The sequence below is a fragment of the Camellia sinensis genome, chromosome 14, assembly GCF_055761805.1.
Source record: "Camellia sinensis isolate YWXY chromosome 14, ASM5576180v1, whole genome shotgun sequence".
NCBI lineage: Eukaryota > Viridiplantae > Streptophyta > Magnoliopsida > Ericales > Theaceae > Camellia > Camellia sinensis.
The window spans coordinates 94151018-94173380 of NC_138974.1; the positions used below are offsets into that span (position 1 = coordinate 94151018).

General features: G+C 38.3%; 1 protein-coding gene across 1 annotated transcript; it reads left to right on the forward strand.

Moving 5' to 3' along the window:
- The first annotated feature begins 18950 nt into the window (after positions 1-18950).
- LOC145807696 (F-box family protein) lies at positions 18951-20515 on the forward strand. Its single transcript, XM_082906352.1, has 2 exons — positions 18951-19567; positions 19671-20515. Exons 1-2 carry the CDS (start codon positions 19197-19199, stop codon positions 20317-20319), a joined length of 1020 nt encoding a protein of 339 aa, XP_082762478.1. The 5' UTR covers positions 18951-19196; the 3' UTR covers positions 20320-20515.
- The last annotated feature ends 1848 nt before the right edge of the window (positions 20516-22363 follow it).

The window sequence follows — 22363 nt, forward strand, 5'->3', positions numbered from 1 at the left end:
GGCAATCCCTCTATACACGTGTATGAAAAATGGCCCTAATGTCCTCCAACTGTGCCAGCAGGAGGAAAATATCTCCAAAAAGGTGTCAAAAAGCAGCCGACCACTTGAAGTGGTCGGCTTGCTACTTAAAGTGGTCGGCCGACCACTTCAAGTGGTCTCTGAGAGCAAAAATTGGTCTACCATGGTGGGAGAGAGTCCAGGGCATGAAAACAATGCAGTAGTGTGGTGGCCGACTAGAAAAGATGCCCCAAAGACCAAGAAAGCCAGTTATCCGACCAAAAACCTGGCTGGCAGAGCAAGCAGTGGTCGGCCAGGAGAAATACTGGTCTCCTACCCTTGTACCACCTTCCAAACAAGGAAAACAAGGTTTGTACCAAAAACAAACCAAAACGGATGCAAGACGAGAGATAGGGAGGCAAAGCACGCGGCCGAAAGCCTCGAAAACTAGCTGACGAGCACCAAAAGTAGTATGCAACCACAAAAGTAGTCTCCCAGACTACAGTGTTCCTCTAGGTAGAGGCAACAAGGTGTGGTTCAAAAACCACGCCAAACGGAGAGCGTTAAGCGGTCCCGTGACAAGGCGCGCGGCCAAAGGCTCCAAAAATCGGAAACTAGTCTCCAAATAGGAAAAGTGGTCTACGACCACAAAGAGATGGTCTACAAGACCTCTCCCTCCCTTCGGGAAGAGAAAAAAAGATTCGGTCCACAAACCGAGCCGAAGCACAAAAGAGTTCAAAGGCCCGGAGGCGAGGCTCTCAGCCAAAACTTCGAAAACTCGAAACAAGCACAACATGCACCATCACCGAGCGCTCAATCGAAGACGTCTGAGTCTTAAGGTCGGTCAAAAATGGGGTGTCTACAGTTGTTAGAATGGGATGAGATGAAATTTTAAGCTCATGAAGTTTGGATTATTAAACAACTCATTGTTGTGGGACTGTTCCTCGGTAATGGATGTGGGTTTGAGACTTCTCTCTAATTACTTGTTTGGAGATCTTTTGATACAAACATCTAGAAGTATTTTATGATGAGAATAATCCTTGGTAGCTCGAAAGCCCGTTGGCTCAAACAGCTTGACTGCCCAAAACGAGCTCGAAAGCCCGTTGGCTCAAACAGCTTGACTGCCCAAAACGACGTCGTTTTGGGCAAATTTTTTTTTTTTTTTTTTCTTTCATTCATCTTATATCTGAAACAGAAGGAGGGAGTGAAAAAGAAAGAGAGAGGAAGAGAAGAAAGAGAGAGAGAAAGCACTCATTCCACCCATCACCGGCGATGATGATCTGTGAATATGTGTGATGATGTGTGATGATGATGATCTCTATGTGATGATGATGATCTCTGTATCACTCTCTCTATGTGTTGGGTGATTTGGGTTTGATTTTTGTGTGATGATGATGATCTCTGTATCACTCTCTCTATGTGATTTGGGTTTGATTTTTGGTTGATCTCTCTGTCTCTCTGCTCCTCTCCCTGTATCACTCTCTCTTTGTGTTGGGTGATTTGGGCTTGATTTTTGTGTGATGATGATGATCTCTGTATCACTCTCTCTATGTGATTTGGGTTTGATTTTTGGTTAATCTATCTCTCTCTCTGCTCCTCTCCCTGTATCACTCTCTCTTTGTGTTGGGTGATTTGGGTTTGATTTTTGTGTGATGATGATGATCTCTGTATCACTCTTTCTATGTGATTTGGGTTTGATTTTTGGTTGATCTCTCTCTCTCTCTGCTCCTTTCCCTGTATCACTTTCTCTTTGTGTTGGGTGATTTGGGTTTGATTTTTGTGTGATGATGATGATCTCTGTATCACCCTCTCTATTTGATTTGGGTTTGATTTTTGTTTGATTTTTGGTTGATCTCTCTCTCTCTCTGCTCCCCTCTTCTCTTTTTTCTTCTCTCTTCTTTCTTCTTCTTCTTCTTCTGTGAGTTACTACGAAGGAAAGATAGAGAGAAAAAAAAAAAAAGAAGAGGCCAAACGACGTCATTTTGGAATTTTGGGCCATTCGAGCCTTCTGAAATTCGAGCTACAAAATGGAATTGTGAGTTACTACGAAGGAAAGAGAGAGAAAAAAAATAAGGCCAAAACAACGTCATTTTGGAATTTTGGACCATTCGAGCCTTCCGAAATTCGAGCTACAAAATGGAACTGTGAGTTGATGATAATGGTGAATTGTGGTGGGATAGATTTGAATTTTGAAGTGAAGAAGAAAATGAAGAGAAAATGATTAAAACTTGAGAAAGAAGATGACGAGACTTGAATACAAAGAATATGTATATCTGATTAGGGTGTAACATGAGAAAAAAAAATTAACAATTTATTTCAGGGTTTAATGTGTATTGTCTTTATTATTAAATTCACATTAGGGTATTATAAGAACTAAAATTTCAAAATTTTAATTGAGCATATTGAGTTACTATTTGAGTATAAATAAAATTACCCGGCAAAACATGACACAAATTTCTTTGACTCATGTGTTAATATCTTTTCAAGGGATACCCTATAGTGTGCACCCGAAAGTGGTGCATACTATATGCATTCTATTATAAATTAGTATAATTTCATTATAAATTTTTGTAATATCAACTATAAAATATGTAATATTGTCACGAATTGACGTACAAAAAAATATCGTAATCTAACCATAAATTTTTGTAACATGAATCATAAAATTTTTGATATTTTGTTACACTAATTTTGTGACCAGATTATTCATTTTGTAATTGATATTAGAAAATTTTATGATAAAATGAGCAAATTTGAGATTTATAGTTTCTGATTTTTTTATTTTTCAAAATATACTAAATAAGAGTATATCATGGTAAAATGACAGAAGATAAAATGATAATGGCAGAAGCTTTGCCCTAAAATGTAATCTATTCTCTGTGTGTGCTATTTCCTGACCACACTGCCAAACAGATACTCAGTTGGAGAACACCAGCAGAATAGATTACGCCCGAACGACCTGTCACAGAAAGATAAGACTCCGGCGGTGGTTTTTCCACCTGGGGGCACTCAGACGATCAAGTCGGCACTAAATTATTTCTCAAAGATAGCAAATAGTGCTTCAACTCACTAGCCAGGAAACAAAAAGCGTACCTTAGACCTACGAGGGTGCTTTACTTTTATAACCAGCACTGACCTGATCCCCGTAGAAGCCTAGTTTCAATGGACTCCGGCTCAATGCTTATCTAGGACTCTCAAATAGATAAAGATAAACTCCCTAAGAGCTCTTATCTTTATCCAGACTAAGATTGTCCCCCGTTCTAGGACTCTTGACCCTTATCCGTTCACCTTGGATTCCGATATCTCCTCAAATAACCTCGGCCTAGCCGAGATTACCTCTGCGTCATGACCAGGACACGTGGCACCTCGGCTAGTACTTCGGTGCCACCTTAGCCACGTGTTGTTATTCAAAAAATATGTCCCCACAACTGCCCCCTAGGTTCTATTACCTCGGCATCTTGAGGTGATGGAACCTATATCATTCGTTCACATAACATATTGGCTAAAGCTTACTCTATCCTTCATTACCGAGGTTATCTCACATCGACTCCGTATGACCAAGACTTGAGTGGGTTTTGTCAATGCCTTAGAACCAAGAGCCAAGTTTTCTAAGTTCCTTAACCGAGATCGTTCCCCTAGTCGAGATTCTTGCTTCATTAAATCGAGAACTCTAAGAGTTCCTACACAAGTATGAGATGTCATACACAGTAACTCAAACGTGTTCGCCACGCGTCTCTTCCCTATTAAACCGTACCTGACACGCGCCATCAGGTCGCATCGCTTTTGCGTACGTCGCCTGATAGACACGTTGTCCTAGGCACACTAATTGTAATTTTTTTGCCTTTTCGTGTTTTGATAAAAAACACCTCTCTTTCTCCGTCTTTTCACCTTTGCATCCTTATTTTTTCCAAGCTTTTCAAGTTTTTATCTCTCTAAAAATCCCCTACCTCCATTGTTGTTTTCTTCGAGCTTCCTGCAACTACTTCGTTCAACTCCTCCGGCAAAGCATTTGTTGTTCTTCTCCGCTCACTACCACCGTCTAACTCCAGCATACTTCATACTGGCCTCATTTTTTTAGGTGAGTCACTATTCCCCTCCTTTCAGTTTTGACTTCGAACTTTGTTGCTTTTGTACACTGCTTTTGTGAATGCATTCACGTTCTTGAATATATTTGTCTGTGTCTTGAATTCCATCATTTTGCGTACAAAAGCATGCCTTGTTTGGGAATTTTTATTTGTTCAATCTGTTTCTAGGTATACACATGCACACACATACTGTTCATACACTTGATATTCTTGTAAATTGTCACTGTCTTCGATTTATGCACGTTTTTATTCAATGTTCTTGAATCCCTTCTAGTTTTCTTGAGTCTGAATTATTGTTCTTCTCTATTTTCTGTGTCTTTTTTTCTAGATTCTTGCCTTCAATTCTTGTTCCCATAGTCTTAGGCTTGGGATTTGTTTTAGAAACTTGATCTTTAGGAAAACCGAACAAAAAACCCTGTAGATCTTGTTGAAAAATTTACCTCAGTGCTCTCTAGGGGTTAGCCGAGGTCCTTGAAACCCACAAAAACCTCATTTCTCTTAATTCCCATACCTTATCCCTCTTGCCGACGTCATGGGCATGTTTAGGTGGGGGATAGATACCTCGGAAAAACTTGAGCATTTTAGGAGGGAGTTTTCCATCCCTGCCGACGTCCAACTCAGGTTTACTGGGGAGGAGGACTCTAGTATGCCCAACGATAACCTCATGCCCTTCCTAGTAGTCACCTTCATCGAGTGTAGTCTTAGGTTCCCTCTTGACATCCTCTTCCGCCAAGTCCTCCACTACTATAAGCTCAACCCGATGCAAATGGCCATTAACTCTTATAGAGTCATAAGCGGTATAATTGCCTTAGCAAACAAAGAGAACGCTAGGATTACTCTAGCCAACATTCAATACTGTTACACCATGTGTGGCCTGAAGTCAGAAAAGGGCTACATCTATTACCTTAAGCCGAGGTCCACAAAATACAAACTTATCACCGACCTCCCAGACTCCAACAAGGGTACTGGAGACGATTATTTCATCGTTTCGGGCAACTGAGAGTTCCCACCAGATAATGACCTTCACATCTACACCTTAAGCCGAACAGTGTTCAGAGAGGGAAATGGTAAGAGCGAAGTGTCACTTTACTTGCTTTCAAGTCTTTTTATTTTTGATACTTTTGTATGTTTTAATATCTGTTTCTTACTTACAGTCCTTCATCAGCTACCCAAAGACTTTCGCAAGACATTCTTCCCCAGCAAAGACTTCAAGAGGCTGCTGGACTTGCCTGTTAATCAACGCAAGGCTCCTCTGCTCCTGAACTACATCCCGACCTATAAATCCACATTGCCCGACGTCCCTAAGAAGAGCAAGTCTCACCCTCAGCAACAACTCCCCCAACCACTTCATCACCAAGGCCTGACCAAGCCTCAACATCTGACCCAGTAGAACAGCCATCAACTGCTGCTCCACTACTGATTCCACCTTCTCAGCGTCAACGCCGACGTCGAGCTCCACTACTTCCCTCTACAGGCAGAACTCGTAGCCGAAGACGTCGAAGTACTTCGACGTCGGCTTATGATCCAGCCAACCCACTGACTGCACTTCCAACAATCCACTTTGGCACTAAAGTCACTTTCACCGTTGCCGCCGACAAGATGGGGCGAAAAAAGGCCGTTGCTGAAGACCTTCTAGCCGACATCTCCAATGTTGTCACAGTCCAATCTTCATCTTCTCAGTCTCAACCCAAACCGAAGCCAAAGAGGCTAAATAAGGCCCAAGCAAAGGCAACGGTGACTCAGATCGATTCTAAGGATACCTTGCCGATTTCAAAAATGGCCGAGGCAGAAAAAAGTTCCTCCGCCGCCGAGAAGGGGCCCGCCGAGGCTGACGCCTCCGAATCAACTAAGTCAAAGAAATTGAGGTCGAACTCTGCAGCAACCTCGGTTTCTCTTAAATCTGATGACCCTTGGGCCGCCTCCATCATGATTGAGGATAAGCCAGCCAGAGCTGGTGACAGTGCCTCTGATATTGAGGTCGGCGTCGTCCTCTCCACTTCGCTGCTTCTTCTCAATGACCTTAACCGTATGGCCGAGGTCAGCGAACATGAAAATTTCGCTTCAATGGTGCAACATTCTGTATTGGTAAATCCCTAACACTTGGTACTCTTTATTCTTTGTCTTTAAACTTAAAGTTTACTAACTTTCTTCATTTCATTTTTTCTAGGCGATCCAACATGCCCATTCCTTCGCGATGCAGGCCGAAAAAATAAAGAACCAGTTGGTCCACAAGACCAAGGAAGCTGCTGGCTTGCTTAAATCGTTAAACAACGTTGAGGCCAAGATGAGAGCATTGATAGATTAGGCCAAGGCAGCCAAGCAAGATCAAGACGATGCTGGAGAAAGGGTCGGGGCTGTAGAGGTTGTCGCTGAGGTCATCAAGGCCGAAAGAAAAGAGGCTGAAGCAAAAAAAATTGAAGCCCAAGCCGAGCTCCGAGATGTCTTGGCCACAAAAGCTGCCAAGATCAAAATGGCGGACGAGAAGGCTTATGCCGAGGAGGCAGCCGGCGTTCGCGAGAAATACAAAAAAACAACTCAGACAGGCATGCAACAAGGGTTACACCCTTGGTAGGATGGCTGCTCTGAAGGAATTAGCTGTCCCTAAGGACTCTCCTCTCTAAGATGAAGGTCGACTTGTTCTGCCATTTCCTTCTGCTTCAAGCCAATCTGAGGCTAAGGCTGGGGGGAAAGAAGAAGAAGAAGAAGGAGAGGAAGTTGAAGATGAAGAGGCCGAGGTGGTAGCTGATGCTGGAGTTCCTGCTGGGGCCAAGTCTCCAACTCTGAATGAGCAAGTCCGAGACTTGAGTCAGGATGAGGAGGACGATGTTTCAAAAGGTGCCTCTCCCAAGAAGAAACATCTGAGGTGCTAATTGCCGAGAAGAGCCTCGATCAGACTCTACAAGAGATCGACGCCGAGCTCGAGGCTGAGAAGGCTGCTGAGAAGATTTCCCAATTGTCTTTTGGACCCGAGACACAGCCTGCCACCGATGCCGAGTAGTCTGACTATAAGCTTTTTCTCTGTACTTAGTACTGAACAATGTTTTTAGTTTTCATATTTGGCCAACGTGCCACTTTTGTAATCTGAACAAGTAATCCCTCTGTACGCCGAAGGGCCCTTTTTCTTCTTTTGAACGCAGGTATAACTTCTTTTTTCCAAGTGTTTTGTATGTTTGTATGCTTCACTGTTTCCATACTTGGAATATTTTGCATGTCTTCAATTTTATTCTTTTAGTTGTGCAGTCTCCTCGGAGTAGAATATGTCGAACATAACATCCGGCTTGTTTATCTCGGCCTTGTCATGACATTTAAAAACATTTGTAAAAAAATATTTTCACAAGTGTTATCTAAAAACTTGCCAGTTTACTTATTGTCTTCTATCAAGACTTCAGTCTTCCATATTTTCCAAGTTTTGACAACCTGGTTGGTCACCTCGGGTAATATGTACCTTGTATATAATCTCGGCTTAACTCCAACTTGTAAATTTTTCTGAAAATTTCAACAAGTGTTAAGCCAACTTTAGCTTATAAAATTCCAACTCCTAAACATCATTCTCCAGTTTTCTGCCCCTTAATGTGAACTTGAGTTTCAGTTATGTTCACATTAAGCATGTGCCTATGATCTTGTTGCCGAAGTTAAATTCAAACAAAGACTAACCGAGGTTTATCAACCTTGGTTTCTCTGTTAATCTTTTCTGAAATGCACTTGATTTCAATCTGGGTTTGATTTTGCCGAGATGGCAAATCTGGGTTAATCCAACTTAGTTCAACTCCATTATATGCAAGTATAATTTCAACTTTGCCATATAATGAGTTTAAGTTATTCGTCATGTTTCAATCAGAAACATCGCTAACTTAGTTCAACTCTATTATATACAAGTATAATTCAACTTTGCCATATAATAAGTCTAAGTTATTCGTCATGTTTCAATCAGAAACATCGCCAACTTAGTTTAACTCTATTATATGCAACTATAATTCAACTCTGTCATATAATAAGTCTAAGTTATTCGTCATGTTTCACTTAAAAACATAGCTAAAGGACTGGTTAGTCGTATTACACAAGTTTGAAATTAAAAATCGAGCTAAAATTTTATTATTTACTTCGGCTAATAACAAAAACTTTAAAAAACAAAAAATCTAATGATAGAAAAACTTCAGGTTGCAAGTATTCCAAGGTCTTGGCAACTCTTTGTCTTTACTGTCTTCAAGCCGATATGTTCCATTGCCTAGGACCGAGATGATTCTATAAGGTCCCTCCCAATTTGGGCCAAGCTTGCCCTTTCTGGGATCCTTCTTGTTGTCGACGACCTTTCTCAGGACAAGGTCACCAACTTGAAACTCTCGTGGGTTGATCTTTTTATTGTAAGCCCTGGCAAGTTGCTGCTGGTATGTCCCCAGCTGAATTGCTGCTTTCTCCATTCTTTCTTCCAGTAGGTCCAGATCTCGGGCTAAAAATGCATCATTAGTCCCATTCTCCACCCCCTGGGGTCTGATCCCTGGGATGCCGACTTGTAATGGGATTACTGCCTCAATTCCATAAGCCATGGCAAATAGGGATTCCCCAGTTGATCTTCTCGGCGTAGTTCGATATGCCCATAGTATATTGGGCAACTCTTCTACCCACTTCCCCTTTACTGCTTCCAGCCTCTTCTTAGTCACATGCAAGATAGTTTTGTTGGATGCTTCTGCTTGTCTATTGCTTTGAGGGAAGCTTGGAGTGGAATAGTAGTTCTTGATTTTGTACTTTGCACAGAAGCTCTTGATTAACTTACTGTCAAACTGCGTACCATTGTCTGCTATTATCACCTTTGGGATCTCAAACCTGGTGATGATGTTCTTTCATATGAAGTTGTTTACATCAATGTCCCGAATCTTTGCAAGGGGTTCAGTTTCTACCCACTTGGTGAAGTAATCTATTGCCACTAGCAGGAACTCCCTTTGTCCAATCGCTTGGGGCAATTGTCCAACAAGATCCATGCCCCATTGGGCAAATGGCCAAGGGCTGGACACTGGGGGTTCAAATCCGCTGCTGGTTGGTGTATCAAAGGTGCAAACCTCTGACACTTTTCACACTTTCTGACATAAGCTTTAGCATCTTTCTGCATATAGGGCCACCAGTACCCCTGAGTAATGGCCCTATGAGCAAGTGACCTGCCCCCAGCTTGGCTTCCACATACTCCTTCGTGTATTTCATACAGGAAGTCTTCAACTTGTGAAGGATGCACACATCTCAAAAGGGGACCATTAAAGGATCTTTTATAGAGATGTCCTGCTGCTGTTAGACTGAATCTTGCCGACTTCAGTCTGATCTTGTGTGCTTCTTTATGATCATCTGGCAGTTTCTCATCTCTAAAGAATACTATTATTGTATCTATCCAACTTAGTCCCATCTCCACACACATTGCCTCATACTCTGTGTTTAGTGGTTCTACACTTGGACTTCACAAAGAGTCAACTATTATTGTCCTTGCCTCTCCTGGTTTCATTGCACTAGCCAGGTTGGCCAAGGCCTTAGCATGCCTGTTGTTATCTCGGCTAACTTGCTGTAGTTGGCAATTTTGGAATAATGTTACTAGTGTGCCCACCTCTTTTACATAGTCCATCATCCTTTCATCTCGGGCTCCGTATTCGCTTGTTGCCTGGTTGACAATAAGCTGGAAGTCACAGAAGACCATCACTTCGTCGGCTTCCATTGCTACTGCCAACTTCAATCCTCCAATCAATGCTTCATATTCTACTTCGTTGTTTGAGGCCTTAAACCCAAAACGAATGGATTGTTCCAGCATCTGCCCATCCGGCGATACTAGCACTACTCTTGCCCCTGCTCTTTGTCAGTTTATCAGTTTGAACTCCCTTCAACAAACAGGTGGAATGAGTCGTCAATGTAAATACCGCAGGGCCTGAGTTTCTTTTCTTTCTTCTGTTCTGCTATCCTCCGCTGGGTTTCTTCTTGTTCATCTGGACATCCTAAATCGCGACTCAATAAAGCCCGATGTACCATGGCGCCTGGTGTGAACTCGGCCACAAAGTTGGCTAGAACCTGGCATTTGATTGCTGTTTTAGGTTTGAATTCCAGATCATATTAGCCCAACACCACTGCCCATCTTGCTATCCTGCCGGTCAGATTTCCTTGTTGTAACAGGGACTTCAAAGGATGCTCAGTTAATACCACAATCTTGTGGGCTTGAAAGTAATGATTCAGTTTCTTGGAAGCCATTACTAAAGCCAGTGTCAGTTTCTCCAAGGGTAAGTATCTGGTCTCTGCATCTGCTAGGATTTTAATCACGTAGTAAACTACCTTTTGTTTTCCCTTTTCTTCTCTGATTACCACTGCATTCACTGCATGCTCTGAAACCGCCAAGTACAAGAACAGCTCTTCTCCAGGTACTGGATTTGAGAGAACTGGAGTGGTGGTCAAGTATTTCTTCAAGTCGGCCAAGGTGACTTCGCACTCTTCTGTCCATAAGAAGTCTGTGCCTTTCTTCACTAAACTAAAGAAAGGTTTGTATTTGTCAAAACTTCTGCTTATGAATCTATTTAGGGCTGCAGCCCTTCCAATCAACATCTGCACTTGTTTTTCCGATGTTAGGCTCTTCAACTCCAAAATGGCCTTGATCTGATCCGGGCTTGCCTCAATGCCCTTTCTAGTGACCAAGTATCCTAGGAACTTTCTTGACCCAACTCCAAATGCGCACTTCGACGCATTGAGTCGGAGCCGAAATGTCCTCAGGATATCGAAGACTACTTTCAGGTCGGCCAAATGATCCTCAGGTTCCTTTGTCTTCACGACCATGTTATCAATGTATACCTTCACTGTTTTGCCTATTAGATGTCTGAACATCTTAGTCACCAATCTCTGGTAAGTTGTTCCTGCATTTTTCAACTCGAAAGACATCACTTTGTAGCAATACAGCCCTTTTGGGGTGATAAATGTAGTCTTCTCCTTATTTGGGGGTACATGGCTATCTGATGGTACCTCCTGTAAGCATCTAGGAAGTTCATCTTTCCATGTCTTAAGGTGGCATCCACCAATTTGTCAATTTTGGGGAGTGAAAAACTGTCTTTGGGACAAGCCTTGTTTAGGCTGGCAAAGTCCACACAGACCCTCCACTTCTCATTCTTTTTCTTCACAACAACCGTGTTTGATAACCATGTTGGGTAGTTTACCTCTCGAATGGCTCTGGCCTCAAGAAGTTTATCCACTTCCTTTTCTACTACCTCAACATGCATCAACGTAGGCCTCCTTACTCGCTGGATAACAGGTTTGGCCGACCTCTCCACATTTAGTCTATGGCAAGTGACCTCGGGATCAATGCCAGGCATCTCATATGGTGTCCAGGCAAACACCTCAATGTTTGCTCTCAAGAACGCCTCTAACTTTTTTTTCCTCTTTCTCGGCCAAGCCTGAGTCAAGAAAGAAGAAGCGTTCTTCATCCCCTTGCTGGACTAGGATCTTCTTCAGGGCTTCCTCACTCTTCTCAGTTGGTTCTTTGCCAATGTCCTCCAGGACCTCCATATCCTCATCTTCAATTTCTGCTGATTCTACTCCTCGGACACTGCAGGAGGACTTCATTGCTGCCATGGAGCAATTCTTTGCCTGCACCTGATCTTTTCTAACCTTCTCAATTCCATGCTCTGTTGGAAACCACAACAGCTGGTGTAGTGTTGAGGGAACAGCCTCCATTGAATGTAGCCATGGCCTTCCCAAGATAACATTGTAAGGGAAGGGGGTGTCAATTATTGTGAACTCCGTGTTTACCTTCTTGGTGCCAGCCTGTACCTCTAAACTTATTGCTCCTAGGGGCCATGTTGGTATTGCATTGAACCCAACCATTAGACCATTGGACTGCTTCAGATTATCTTGGTGAAGGCCAAGCTCCTTGTAACACCTAACATACATGATGCCACAAGAGTTGCCCTGGTCAATTAATATGCGCTTTACCTGGCACACTCCAATTTTAAGGGATATTACCAGGGCGTCGTTGTGTGGATGCTACACCATGTCTAGATCGTCTTCAGTAAAGGACACCATTGGTCCCTATAGGTCTTTTCTGCTAGACCTGATACACATGTTGTAAGTGTTTTACCTTTTGAGTCTCCTCGCGTTTCTCGTTCTCATTGACCTTCGAGTGAATCACATTGATCACTCGGGGTTCACCTGCTTGCGGTTGTGGTGCTAGCAGGGGTGGTACTGTTGGTGCTTGAGGTAGTCTCGCTTGTTCCTCCCTTGTCCTGGCCTCATCTACTAGGTCCCTTAAATGACTTTGTCTTACCAGGTCTTCCAGATGTGTTTTTAGGGCTCTGCACCCCTGAGTTAGATGTCCATCCTCATTATGGTAAGCGCAGTGCTTCCCCCAGACTTCTACCCATAAATTTGCTAGGAATTTTCTCTAGTGCTCTATAATACTGCTGATTCCGGATTCTTTCCAAGACTTTGTAAACCGAAATTTGGAATACGGTTGTTACTGTCTGTGCAACCCTCAGTCTTGTCTCTTGCTTGTTGTATCCAGTGTTACCTCGGCCTCGCTTCGGCGAGCCGTTTCCCTTCTCTTGTTTTGACGCCTTTGTTCTCGGCGTTTCTTCCTCGGCTCTTGCATACTTTTCTATCCTGGCCATAAGTTCTTCCATACTTTTTGGCAGTGTCTTTGCCAGCGATTTTCAAAGCAAACAATCATCGTTCAGGCCGTTCTTGAAAGACACGACCGTTTCCTCTTGGTTGTACCCTGGTATTCGGTTGAATATCTCATAATGCCTCTTGACATAAGCCCTGAGGCTTTCATCCTCGCCAATTCTCAGAGCCATCAAAGAGTCCAACCTCAACGGTTGTAGTTTGTTTGTCACAAACCTAGCCACGAACATCTCGGCCAGTCTTTCCCAGCTTTTCACAGTTCCTTTTGGCAACTTGTGCAACCAGTCTGACGCGATTTCCCCAAAGGATGAGGGGAACACCTTGCAGAGCAACGGTTTGTTCCCGGTGTATAGTGCCATTGAATTTAGGTACAAGCCGACGTGAAAGTTAGGGGTTAGACTTACTGTCGTATATCTGAAATCTCAGCATGTGGAACCCCTTTGGGGCCTCAAATTTGTTCAATTCTACTGAGAACGACATTCTCGACTTGACCGGAGAGGTTATCTCGGCATCTTGTCGCTTCCTCTAGAGGTAATCTCTCAGATCCTCTTTGGTCCGTCCAGGAGCTCAGTTATCAACGGATTTTAGCCTCTTTGGTGCACTACTCCTGGTGTCGTTATGAGTCCTCTTGGACCTCCCTTCATTAGTCGTGTCAAAACAAAGCTCCTGCCCTTGAGCATGCCGATGTTCTTTGGCATAGGCTTCTTTGGTATGATGTGTTTTCCGAGACTCTCCCTTCATTGACTCTCCTTGCCCGACCTCCCGTGAAGGTCGATGAGAATGTTCTTTGGTCCTGTCGTGCTGAAGGACTGCAGGAATTGTTTTCTGTCCCCCTTTCTGGGCATCTTTTTTGGCCGTTGGAATCGGCGTATCTTGTAACTGAAACGGTGGCTGCATGACGTTGTTCTGCATCATGAAATTGACGATCGATTGCAAGTCCGCAAATTTGTTCGCCATTCCCTTTATCTCGTCGTCCCTCCGCAGGCATCTATCTTTCCATATCTGGAGGTCGTCCTCGTTATTATACCCGCCTCGATCTCCCTTCTTTGATACGTCTCCGTCTTGGCCGACGTCTTTCCCTCCGAGATTTTGATCCTAAGTTTCTTCGTTGCAGTTATCCTCCTCTACGTTAGGGTCAATGTGTTTACCACTTCCAATAGGGATGTCGTCCCCAATCTTTTCTTTCTATCCGTCGTTGGCCATCTATTCTCCTTTCTTTTCCACAGACGGTGCCAAATTGTGTGTACTGTTTCCTGACCACACTACCAAATAGGTACTCAGTTGGAGAATACCGGCATAATAGATTGTGCCCGAACAACCTGTCACAGAAAGAGAAGACTCCGGCGGTGGTTTTTCCACCCGGGGCACTCCGACAATCAAGTCTTTACTCAATTATCTCTCAAAGATAGAAAATAGTGCTTCAACTCACTAGCCAGGAAACAAAAAAGCGTACCTTAGACCCACGAGGGTACCTTACTTTTATAGCTAGCACTGACCTGATCCCCGTAGAAGCCTAGCTTCAATGGATTTCGGCTCAATACTTATTTAGGACTCTCAAATAGATAAAGATAAACTCATTAAGAGCTATTATCATTATCCAGACTGAGATCCTCCCCGTTTATCTCGGATTTCGATATCTCTGCAAATAACTTTGGCCTAGCCGAGATTACCTCTGCGCCATGACCAAGACACGTGGCACCTCAGCCGGCAATTTGGTGCCACCTTGACCGACACTTCGATGCCACCTTAATCACGTATTGTTATTCAAAAAATATATCCCCACATATTCTATTATATAATGTTCATACTTGAGTTTGCGTGTATATATATATATATATATATTTAAATACCTTATTCAATTACATCTATGAATCCTTTGTAATGGTAAATTTTAAGCACATCCACGTAGCTGTATACATTTTCTAGTAAGGGTGAGAATCACGATAAGACAATTCAACAGTATATAAATTAGTAAGCCAGAGTTGATTATTCGATAGCATGAATATTAAATAGATAACACAAGGAATAACTTATTTAGACATCGTTTGGGAACAGGTTAATTTAATAATTTTTTGATTATGTAATTAAAAAAGTAGATAAAAAAAACTTATATATTTAGAATAATTTTTTTGCTAATTACGAAACGATGTACAAAAAGTAGAGAAAAAAGAGAATCTTTGACTTTTTGGTATGAGTTGTTGACTTTTTGGTTAAAAGGGTAACTTTTTAACTTTTTAGCTAAAAAAGTAAGTCCCCAAACGGGGCCTTAATGAAAATTAATTATATAATTTAATATTATTTCTATTAATGAGTGTCATGACATTTTTTTAATCTCATATAACTCTATTCAACTTATTAAAAAGTATGTAAAATAGAATTTTAAGATTGATATAGATTTTGTTTTTATTTTTACTTGAAGATAATATATTTTTTTATCTACTATTTGCGTTAATTTAGTACAAAAATATTTTAATAGGATATTAAAATTTTAAAAAAATAAATTTGAGTTGAAATCATACATTTTCATAATTTTTTTGATAACTCGGTATTTCGACTAATCAGGAAAATCAATCTCACCGTCTATTATTAGCGTGTGTCCCAAGTTTACTAGACTAACTAATTAAGGGACCAATCCGTAGCGGCCCCCCCAATTAAAGTCGTTATTGAGCCTTAATGAATTGGTTTCCAAAGATTATTTGTATTTAAGAGGTTTCGAACTTGAGACATTGGAGGGAGTATACCCCAAGTCTCAAGGCTTGACCATTAGGCAACCCTTTGGGGTTTCACTATATTTTTAGTTAATGATAATTTTTATTTTTTATTTTTTTGATTTAACACATTAACATGGCACAAATGAAATACAAATAGAAAATGACACAATACAATAAAGGAATTGAGTTAATACTAAAGTAATGGGTAAATTACACTTACGTCCCCTATGATATAACGAAATTGTAGAAACCTCCCCTAAGGTTTCTGAAATGAGTTACACCTCTCTTGATGTTTAGTTTTCAATTGCACTAACCTGCCTTGAAGTTTAATGAAATGTAGAAGCCTCCTCTACGGTTTTTGAAATGACAAAAACCTCCTTTGAGGACTTGAGGTTTAGTTTTTAATTACACTGACCACCCCTAAGGTTAATCAAATTGCAGAAACATTTCCTATGGTTTTTGAAATAACACTGACCACCCCTAAGGTTAATCAAATTGCAGAAACATTTCCTAAGGTTTTTGAAATAACAAAAACCTCTATTGAGATTTAGTTTTTTATTTTATTTTTTTATTGCTGATTTCCTCTTCTGTTAGTTTATCGTAAAAAATAATAAAAAATATTAACATCATTAAATAATTTAATTATATCTTCAATTTACCATTAAAATTGTGTCTAATTACAAAAAAAAAAAAAAAAAAAGGATTGTTGGTTGTGTATGTCTCTTTTATCTAAAATCTTTTGACATCATAAAAGATTGACAAAAAAAATTGACATCATCAAATAATTTTATTACATTTTCAATTTTGCCCCTTTAAAATTGTGTTTAATTACAAAGAATAGCCCCGCTGCATACCCCCAGTGGGGGTCGCGCCCCCAGTGACGTGGCGCGCCCCCACTGGCCAAAAACTCAAAAAAAAAAAAAAAAAAAACAGTTTGTTTTTTGGGCCAATCCCCCAGTGACACCTTACTGGGGGTCGACCCCCAGTGAGGGCGCGCCACGTCACTGGGGGCGTCAACCCCCAGTGGAGGTAGGAAGCATTAAACTTACAAAGAAATACACACACAAAAAAAAATACAATTTTGGATAAACAAGCATTCATTTTTTTGGCGGATAATTAGAGATAGCTTTAAATGGTAAATTGAAAATGTAATTAAATCATTTAATAATGTCGCTATTTTTCTATTAATGTTTTACAATAAAGTAACAGAAGAAGGAATTAATAATAAAAAAATTAAACCTCAAGGGAGAGTTATGGTTTATGTCATTTGAAACATGGTAGAAAATATTTCTGTAATTTGATTATACCTTAAGAAATGTCAATATAATTGCAACTAAACTCCATGAGAGGTTTTTGTCATTTCAAAAACCGTGAAAGAAGTTTCTATATTTTATTAAACCTTAGAGGTTTAAATCATTTCAAAAATTTCAAATTTTTTTTTTTTTTTTTTGTAATTTCATTAAATTTTAAGAAAAGTAAGTATAAATTATGTAAAATAATTCTAATACAAATTTAAAATGAGACATACACAAACATAAAAACGATGTAATACCACACAAGATCTACTACGGGTTGGTCTGGTGACTTGACTGGAGCTCGTTTGGGGAAGGGGGTTTTAAATTTATTTTGGCTAAAATAATCACAAAAAATAAAATAAATTTTTTAACTTAATAAAACAAAACATCACATCCAACTCATAATCATTACATTCTTTCTCGCACAAAAAAGTTAAAAAAGCTATAAATTCTTCCCAAACGAGACTTTTTAACCCCTGGCTAAAATAGTCAAAAAAGTCAAAAGGCTAAAAAACCAACCTACTTCCCAAACAAACCCTAAGGGTTACAAAAAATTGTATTTGTGATGATAGTTGACTTTTTTACAGTTGATATGATGGTTGTGAAAAAAAGTAAAATAATTATAATTTGTATGAGATATTTTGTCTTATTAACTATTTTAGCTTGTTTTTGTCTTTGTTAGCCATTTTTGCCAAAAAAAACCACTAAACCCAAGTTCCCAAACAACCCCTATATTTTGGCCCCATTTAGAAACATGCTATTTTAGTTGACTATTTGATTTTTTGATTATTTTAGTTTAGTTAAAAAAAGTTATATTTGGGATGATAATTGTTATTTTTTTTTTATAATTGATTTGATGATTGTGAAAGAAAAAATAAAATAATTATAAATTTAATATAATATAATATTTTATTAATCATTTTAACTTATTTTATCTTTATTAACTATTTTAATTATATAACCTCTAACCAAAAGGGCAATTTGAAAATTTAGCTAAAAACTAATTTTTACATTTTAATATATTTTAGATCACATCATCTCGGATGTATTTTTCTTTGTATATAAAAAGACAAAAATAAAAAAATAAAAAAAACTAACTTTTAACTAATTTTTCAAACAATAATAAACATCAGTTTACTAGTAGCGAATTACCATGACATGACCGAGCGAACACACTAGATTTAATCGGCCGCTGATAATTTATTAAAGGCGACGTATGTTTTATTTGGTGAATTTATTATTTAATAGGTTTTAGGATAATTAATGATATTTTTTAATATATATTACTAATAATTTAAATATTATCATAAAAAATATCACTAATTATAAATTTTAGCGACAGTTTAAAAAATCTTCAAAAAAATCACTAATTTTCAACTTTTGCTGATAGTTTAAAAAATTTGCCACAGAAAAATATCACTGATTATAAGTTTTAGCGATAATTTATAAAAATCTTGACAAAAAAATTATTAATTAATAATTTTTAGTCACATGTAAAAAATTGTCACAAAAAATTATTTTCAACGACGATTATATTATGACTTATTTTCAATAGAAAATTAAATTCAACTATTTAGAATATTAATATGTGTGTTTGGTTTGAATTTTTTGGATCAAATTTTTTGAAAATTGAATTTTTTATTTTTCGTGTTTTTTGTTTTTAGTAAATATTTTTAAAATTTTAAGGATTTTTTTAAAACTTTTTTAGATGAACTTAGATATATCTAAAAAGTAAAAAAATTGTGAAAAAATATTTTAAAAAATTAATAAATACATAAAAAATGAAAAATATACTAAATTTTCGTTTTTTTATTTATATTTGTGGTATTTAGTGAATTTTTAAAAGATTTTTTTCACAAAAATTATACTTTTTATGTGTATTTATGTTAGGTATGTCTAAAAATTAATTTTTTAAAAAATATTAAAAAATCCAATAAAAATAAAAAAATATGAAAAACAAAAATAGAATTTTTTAAAAAGTATTTTTATAAAATCAAAAACAAGCAAAGTGAATAATTTACCCATTATTAAAAGGTGTTTTGAAAAGGTTGTTAAAAATAAATTTTTTTTTTTATTTTTTTCACTATTTCATGTCAGGAGTGTTGTGATTAAAAATAAATTAAAAGTTAGCTTTTAATTTTTTCTTAATTTTTTTTGTCTAACATGTTGCCAAAGCAACCCTAAAAATTCTGTAAACGCGTGGACATATCAGATGTGTGCCATATTTATAATATGCCACGCACGAGACTTCAAAGCTACTATTACAATTATTAATTATTCATACCAAAATAATACAAATACTGCTAACAAACTGATTTGATAATCTAACCGAGCTCCTCTTCACTCATCAAATCAAAGCTCTCATCTCATACCCACCACACCCTTGCTTATATAAACCCTCAACCCTCCAGAATAATAAGCAAACACAGCTCCAACAAGAACAAAAAAAGAAGTAAAAAACAAAGAAGAGAAAAAGAAGTATGAATTCTGATTCTCCGGCAGCCGTCCCACACGGCGGAGCCACCAATATCTCCGCCGTCCATCCCGATATAATTCAAACCCACATCTTCACCCGACTCGACGGCCCAACAATCGCCTCCGCAGCCTGTGCGTCGTCCCACCTCCACGCTATCTCCGCCGACGAGAAGCTCTGGCGGGACATCTGCCACCACACCTGGCCCTCCACCGCCGAGGACCTCGTCCACCGCCTCATCTCCACCTTCCCCGCCGCCCATCGTTCCTTCTACTATGACTCCTTCCCCACCCTCCACCACCGCCGCCCCAACAATCGCCGCCGCCACCGCCAAGGTCCGCCACCTACATCGGAGCTTATCTCCGCCGTCGACATACGGTACGATTGTGAGATATCTTATATTTATTATACAGTCAGAGTACTGTATTGAATTTTAATTTCTCGATAATTGTGCAATTGAAGCCACCATCTTTCATTACAGATATCAAGATAGGCTTGTAATATCGAAAACCCACGAGACCGAGACGGTTTCCGGGTGGTTCAAGTGCTCGCCATTCCGGGTCGACCTGCTCGACCCGAAAGAGACCGTTCCATCTCCGGCAAAGTTCCAAGGCGGCGAGGACGCGTGTCAGTCCGACCTAGAAGAGAACTTGACTCTCAGCTGGATCCTAATCGACCCGACCCGAAAACGAGCAGCAAACTTCTCAAGCCTAAGACCCGTTTCAGTAACCCGGCACTGGCTCTCCGGCGACTTTCAGGTCCGGTTCGCAACCATCCTAGCCGGTGACCGGAGAGACGAGTTCGTGCAGTGCGGTGCGGTGGTCACGTGCGATGGGAAGGAAGGAGGGGAGTTGCAGGTGAAGGAGGTGAGCTTGCTGATGGAGGACATGGATGGGAAGAATTTGAACGGGAAGGACAGTTTGGTAATTTTGCAGGAGGCCATGGAGGGTGGAGAGAGAAGGAAAAAGAGAGGGGAGGAGAGAGAGAGGTACCAGGACTACTTGAAGAAGAAGAGAGAGAGATTTGAGGGAAAGGTGAGGAGAGAGAAGAGGTTGGATATGGTGTGTATAGTCAGTGGGGTTACCATTTTTTTAGCTTGGACTTATGTTTTTTTGAGAGGATACAGTTAATTACAGTTACAGTTACAGTTACAGGTGAAAATACAGTTACTGTTATGGAGTAGAGGAAATCAAGAACAGAATAGGAAAATATATATTTTTAGTTTTTTTTTTTAATAGCAAAATGCAATGTAATAGTTGAAGGAATGTTTTGTTTGTAGCAACCATTTCATTCATTGGTTTAAGTATAATCACTTTATTATTTGTATACACGAGTATTCTGGAAAAGATGATTAACCCTATGTTTGGGAATTAGGTTTGGAGGCTTTTTTTTATTATTATTATTAAAATAGTCACAAAAAATAAAATAGGCTTTTTAGTTCAATAAGAAAAAATATCACATCCAACTCATAATTACTACATTTTTTCTCTTAAAAAAAATCAAAAATCCTTCCCAAACCAGGCTTTTTAGCCCCAGGTTAAAATAGCTAAAAAAGTCAAAAAGTCAATCCACTTCCCAAACGAAGCCTAAAAGTTGATTTTTTTACTTTTTTTTAAGTGAGAGAGAAAGTGGGTTAAAAACTAGGAAGTGACTTTTAACTCACTTCTCAAAATAAGTCATATATGTCTTCATCTATTTCATCTTGAACAAGTTCGTATAAAGAGAAAAATTATATATATATAAAAAAAATTACAAAATGATGTAAAAATTTTTGATTTTATCTTTTTGAAGTAAAAATCTATTAATGCGATTTATTTTTCTAAAAATACAATTGTCACATCATTACGTGTATAAAAAATAATAAAAATTCTATAAATTTATCATTTTAAAAGTATTTTTCATAAGTTCATGGTAAAGATTATGTTGATACTATGAATATTTTTCCATTTTTTTTTGTCCTTTCTTGACTAAATGTTTTTATTTTTGAAATATAAAATAGAAAATTTGTTTTCTAAATTATTTTCAAAAATTGTTTCTGAAAAGCACCCTTTTAGGAAATATCTTAAAATTGGTTTTCAAATTTTTGAAAATTGCTTTTGTACACAAACAAAAAATATGAAAAACATGTTCCCATATTTTTCATTGTTTCTATTTTTATATACATGGAAAACAAAAACAAAAGCAAATTTTTTTAAAAGGATACCAAACAACACATTTTGAAACAACTATAGTCATTCAAAACGTGAACCTCATGTTATGAACAAATTATTTTTAATAGGTTTTACGGATCGAACAATTATTAAGGTTAGGATTGCATGGCACTATTTTTGAAACAATTTACGTCTCAAATACAAAAATATTTTGAGTAATTTAATAATTTTTTTTAAAAAAAACCTCACGTTCCAAACACTATTTTGATGAATTTTACACGCCAAACAAATAATAATAGATCGAATATTTTGAGGGACTTGATGATCTTTTTTTTGTTTATGTTTATGTTTTTTTTTTTCTTATAATTATCAAATATTGTTCACAAAGGTGGAGACATAAGACTAGTAAACAAAATCAAACTAGATCGGCTCATGATTCATATTTATAAATATATAATAATATATAGCATTATTAAACAACTATAAAATGTGACACTAACAACCATGGTCAAAAAAGCCAACCATGCTGGTTCATATTTGACATTATGATTAATAAATACGTCAGATCAATGTTGAATCTATATAATATAGATGATTTATTTAATGAAAAATTAATTACACATTTTAATATTATTTTTACTAAAAATTGCCATGACATGTTAAAATTTCTGTTATAATTAAATAGGATTTTCGGGTTAATATAATTTTTTGGTTTTTTATTTCAGATAATTTAATCATTTCATTTACTATTTTATAGTCAATCTAATAAATAAATAAAAATATAGTTTAATTTTTTTAAAATTGGAGAAATAAAAATGAGTTGAAATTAAATATATTTTGTGAATAGTTTGATCTAATATTTCATGAAATTTTTAATTTGTGGAAAGAATTTTAAATTTTCTATACACTTGATATTTTTAATTAAGAAGTACAATACATAATAACAAGAATCTGACTTCAAATGAGTCGGTAAAATAACATAAATAAATAAATAAAATAAAGGGAAATTTATCCGAAAGTCCTT

Bases quoted from the DNA above. Each gene is read 5' to 3' on its own strand.
- LOC145807696 (XM_082906352.1), top strand. From the start codon at position 19,197: ATGAATTCTGATTCTCCGGCAGCCGTCCCACACGGCGGAGCCACCAAT. The intron at 19,568-19,670 runs GTACGATTGTGA...CTTTCATTACAG, and splicing joins ATCTCCGCCGTCGACATACG to ATATCAAGATAGGCTTGTAA.